Genomic DNA, 5,322 nt, shown 5'->3' on the forward strand with positions numbered 1-5,322 from the left:
TTAAAGCGAGTATTTTAGTGGTTTGTGAAAAACAGTTAAAGTGAGTTTTTTTATGCAACTAGAGCAGCAGTAAGCTGTGATTCTACAATTTTCTCCCGTGAACTCAACAGTAGTGAGTGTGAGAATCTCGCAAAAAAATAGAAAAACAGTAGTGAGTGTGAGAAGACAAATAGCGTCTCGTCTCGGTGCTCTCTCGCCAGAACAGAAGAAGCAACACGCGCGCTCTAGGAGCGCCAGCCAGCCACCTCTACACTGCACTGCCTTGTCTTAGCTTGGCTGCTCGAGCTCTGAGGCAATGGATAGTCCGTCCGCGGCTGCGTCGTCGTCCTACGCCAAGCTGGCGGACACGTACAAGAAGGCGGCGGCCACTGCGGCCTCATTGACCGCGTACGCCGTGCTGGCGCGCGGCATGGCGCACGAGCTCCTGCCGCACGACCTGCGCGCCGTGCTCAGCTGGGGCGCCTCGCTCGTCCGCGCGCGGCTCGAGCTCCCGCCCGCCGAGCGCCGCACCGTCGTCGTCAGGCGCATCGAAGGAGGCGGCGTGAACTGCGTCAAGTTCAACACCTTCTACGACGACGTGCAGGCGTACCTCGCCACCAGGATCGACCCATGGTCCATGAGCCGGATCTGCCTCAGCGGCGGCGGCTCTAGGAAGGTCATGTCCATGGACGGCGGCGACTCCATGACGGACGTCTTCGAGGGCGTCCACTTCAGGTGGAAGTCTGTCGCGCAGGATGGCCGGCACACGCCAGACTCGCTGGAGCTCAGCTTCGACGCAGAGCATACGGACATGGCGCTCGGCAGGTACGTGCCCTCGATCACGGCCGTGTTGGAGCAGGCGCGGTGCCGGGACTGCCCGCTCAAGATCTTCATGAACGAGGGCATTTCGTGGCGCGGGATCAGCCACAAGCACCCGGCCACGTTCGACACGCTCGCCATGGACCCGCCCATCAAGCAGGCCGTCGTCGCCGACCTGGACAGGTTCCTGAAGCGGAAGGAGTACTACCGGAGGATCGGCAAGGCGTGGAAGCGCGGTTACCTTCTCTACGGCCCGCCCGGCACCGGCAAGTCCAGTTTGGTCGCCGCCGTGGCCAACCACCTCCGCTTCAACCTCTACGATCTCGACCTCTCCCAGGTGTGCTACAACGGGGCGCTGCAGCAGCTGCTCATCGGCATGCCCAACAAGTCCATCCTCGTCATAGAGGACATCGACTGCTGCTTCAGCGCCACATCCAGGACGCCGGCGCGTGCCCAGGATGGCAAGAAGCCAGCACGTACCCAGGACGGTGATAAGCCGGCAGGTACCCAGGACGGCGATGATGCTGACGATGACCCCGACGGCTGCTCAAGCAGGGTACGTTGCATAGGATTAGAGAACCGTTTGTCTTGATTCTTACACAGATCTTCTCCGTTTCTGATCATTCTACCTCTGAACATAACGCTCATGCTCATGCTCTGCAGCAGCAGAACATAACGCTGTCGGGCTTGCTCAACTTCATCGACGGGCTATGGTCGACGAGCGGCGAGGAGCGCATCATCATCTTCACCACCAACTACAAGGACCGCCTCGACCCGGCGCTGCTGCGGCCGGGGCGCATGGACATGCACATCTACATGGGATTCTGCTGCTGGGAAGCATTCAAGACGCTGGCCCGGAACTACTTCCTCGTCGACGACCACGCGCTGTTCCAGGAGATACAGGGACTGCTTGCCGAAGTGGAGGTGACGCCGGCCGAGGTGTCGGAGATGCTGCTGCGGGACGAGGACGTCGACGTCGCGCTCCAGGGGCTCGTGGAGTTCCTCACGGAGAAGAAGCGGGGAGAGAAAGATGCAGGGGAGGCATGAAGGACAGTACCGCAATCACCTAGACCAAGTCCGATCCAGCTAGTGAACTGAAGAAAGACCTTGCATTCCGTTGTGCAAAGTATGTTGCAGCGGGGACGTATGTTGTCCTAAGAATTTGTATCTTCTTTTTAACTGTTGATGACTGCTGTTCTGTTGTTCTCTAGTTATTATTAGTTGCTGCATATCTCCCTCGATCCATATGTTTGGGAGCTCATCTGGACTATGCCTTGTTAATGGAATGATGCCATAGAATTCCTTGCAAACTGCTTGAATTTCTGTTTCTGAAATTTTCATCTTGTCTAGAGTTGAAAGGGTGATGAGACTGAATGAACTCCAGCGCGCTTGTTTTTCCCCTTCCTTGCGCCGCCACACGCCATCTCCCGGCGACGGATGGTCGCACTGTTCCTCCCGCATAGATGGAGTCGTGCTGCTTCCCACATCCAATCCCCCGGTCTCCGCGGGAAACCCTAGCGTAGGGATGGCGCGCAACCTCTTCGTCGCGCCCCGGGCGAGCGCGGCGGCTAGAAGTCCTGCTGCGATGGCGCCAACAGCAGATAAGAAATCTGCGACGAAGCGCTCGTCTGTTGCTACGCCGGTGTCAGGCAAAAAGAAAAAAGAAGGCGCCTGCCACGAAGAAGACGAAGGTGACCGGCGCGCCGGCTGCTGCTTCAATGACTCCTCAATTCCAGCCTCCAGCGCTTCCATCGCCGGGCATGTATGCTCCATCGGAACCATAAACGTGCGCGCCATCGGTTGCACATGAAGAAGGTAAAACAAAATCCTTTGTGATGTATTGTCCATGATTAAACATATTTGTAATGCAATGTAGTGTCGATAATGAGACATATTTTTCATACATGAATGTTGCGTTAAACTCGCAAGAGTATGTGTCTCAAGAATTTGCAACGCATGAGGTCGATGGTGGATTTGAAGTGGATGAGGAAGGTCAGGGATTGGTCGATGCACCGAAAGGAAGATCGGCCAGCTACACCATGGAGGAAGATGTTTTACTTTGTAGATCATGGTGCAATGTGGGCATGGATCCGGTCACCGGCACGGACCAAATAAGAGATACATAATGGGTTAAAATCAAGGAGATGTATGACCAAAAAAAAGTAAGAGAGGATGTGAGCACACTGATAGATCTCTTCCCTCTCGTTGGTCCACCATAAACACCGATTGTTCAAAATGGTCGGGGTTGTTGACGGCGGTGACAAGATGAACCCAAGTGTCACAAATGGTAAAGATAGGGTAAGTTCAACTATGTTTTCAACATTTGTTTTGTTTCACGTTCATCACAATTGTTTTACATGTATTTTGCTCACTCATTTTGTTAATGTAGATGGATATTGCTCAGAATTTGTTCAAATGAAAACCAAAGAAGAAGAAGGGAAAGATGGTTGAAGGGAAATCATTTGTGTTGCACTATTGTTGGGCCGAGCTAAAAATGAAGAGAAGTGGAAGAACCGTGATGGTTGGAAGTGAAGTAGAATGTAATGAAGGCAACTGTGGATGGTGTCATTGGCTAGAAGATGAATATTCAAGTGAAGAAAGTCCTAACTCGGTTGCAAGAACAAAAAGACCAATAGGAAATAAACAAAAAAAGGGATGGAAGACCGGGGATGATGATCTTGAGAACGCTATGGACGCTATTGTACGAGCAAGAAAGGAAGTGGCGGAGGAGAGGAGGTTGTCTAGGGAGAAAGAATCGGATCGCGAACAAAGAAGGGCCGCGGCGGTGGAGAGGAAGGTGGCATTGGAGGAGAAGAAGGTTGCCATGGAAGAAAATCAACGGCTCATGGAGTATGAGAAGATTCTCTTTTTCATTGACACATCCAACCTAGATGACAAGCAAAAGGAGTACATCGACCTCGTGCGAGATCAATTCTTGGCTCAAAAATGGAAGATGACCTATGCAAGCATAGGAAGATATGGAAGCATGAGAAGCATGGGACCAATGGGTTGTTATGGGGGATATAGAGGCATTGGCAGCACAGGAGGAATGATCTCAATGGAAGGGATGAGTTCTATGGGAGGCATTGGTGGCTATGGAGGCATGGGCGGTGTTAGAGAAATGGATGGCATGGGAGCTCCTACCGGTGGATTCATGGCTTCCATGAGATGCAAAATATGATGGTCAAGGTGATCAAGATTGAATGTTCATTTCTCATTTGTTTATATGCACTTTCTTTGTCTGAACTTGGCTATTTTGAACTATGTTTTGCTTTTGAACTATGTCATGGATTCGAAATGTGTTTTGAACGACTCATTAATTGAGTTGAATGTTCATCGTTAGAGGTATTGTTCTATGTTGATCAATCGCCAATATTGTCGAGCGCGCTTGGTGAAGCGCTCCTACTCATGCGCCAAAATATACAACGCCTGGTAAAGATGTCGTTAGCCTCAGGTGCAAAAATCACAAAATTACTTGTAGCGTGCGACTGTTTTAGGTGCTTGTTGGAGATGCTCTTACTTCATGTTGGTGGTGGTTTGATTAACCCTGGTTTGTTCCAGGACGAATTACTCGAGGGAGTCACAAGCTCTTATATGGTGGATGGTGGATGGTGAATGGTGAGATTCAATCAAATGAATCCACGTGCTCGACCAATACCTAGACTCCTTATATAAACTGTGGTATATGGATAAAGGTGTTGAGCCCACCTACGGCCGCATAGGAACCCTAACAAGATATGCTAGATTCGATTGGTTACAAATCATATCCCGTAGGATCCCTGACATGACCCTCGCGTGGCGCTGGTGTGGCTTCGACTCCAAGATGAACACTAAGAGGGCCCTAGTCAAGCACCCGATGAAAGAAAATCTCTCTATCATTATGGGTTTTTGTGTTATATGAAAACATTAGTTATGGTTTAATGTGTGATAAGTGGTGCAGGATGTTTAGGCTCGTAAGCATCAAACTATATATAGTCGATCAATATATGTTGAAAAAGGAAGTAGCTGGAAAATCTCCATGTCGGATAATCCGGGACGGATCATTGGCAAATATCCCCCCTCCCAAAAAATGGCTAAGGACTTACAAGATTTCGGCTCAGTATACCCCCGGGATTATTGGCCAGATTATTCTAAGGCTGAATAATCTGGGGCCGGATTATTGGCAAATATCCGTCCCCTCGAAAATCAGCTAAGGGCTTATGGGGTGTGCTGCCACTGCACCTCACAGATTATTGGTCAGATATTTGGCCAGATTATTTGAAAAGGGCAGGATTATTCAGGGCTGATTAATGTGGCCCCCACTTAGATAATCTGGCCCCCAAATTTCAGGAACAAGCAGATCTTGAGGAGGGCTATAAATATTCTTATTCCCTAATGGCAAAGGTTGCTCGTCCAGCTCAAGAAGAACCCTAATAGCTGAGCCACCAAAATCACTTGATCTCTTCCCTCAACCACCCAAAGCTCTTGATCTTTGGAGAATCGAAGAAGAAGACCCTAATCTACATCCTCACCGAAACAATTTGC

The 5,322-nt window shown here is 50.4% G+C and overlaps 1 protein-coding gene across 1 annotated transcript; it reads left to right on the forward strand.

Moving 5' to 3' along the window:
* The first annotated feature begins 295 nt into the window (after positions 1–295).
* Positions 296–1,845, forward strand: LOC124672612 (AAA-ATPase At3g50940-like). Its single transcript, XM_047208816.1, has 2 exons — positions 296–1,354; positions 1,462–1,845. Exons 1-2 carry the CDS (start codon positions 296–298, stop codon positions 1,843–1,845), a joined length of 1,443 nt encoding a protein of 480 aa, XP_047064772.1.
* The last annotated feature ends 3,477 nt before the right edge of the window (positions 1,846–5,322 follow it).

Source organism: Lolium rigidum, chromosome 7 (assembly GCF_022539505.1).
Source record: "Lolium rigidum isolate FL_2022 chromosome 7, APGP_CSIRO_Lrig_0.1, whole genome shotgun sequence".
NCBI classification, from domain to species: Eukaryota; Viridiplantae; Streptophyta; class Magnoliopsida; order Poales; family Poaceae; genus Lolium; species Lolium rigidum.

What these genes read in the sequence shown, in the direction of transcription:
- LOC124672612 (XM_047208816.1), top strand. Translation starts at nt 296, where the DNA reads ATGGATAGTCCGTCCGCGGCTGCGTCGTCGTCCTACGCCAAGCTGGCG. An exon ending in CCGACGGCTGCTCAAGCAGG is followed by an intron (nt 1,355 to 1,461) that starts GTACGTTGCATA and finishes CATGCTCTGCAG; the next exon opens with CAGCAGAACATAACGCTGTC.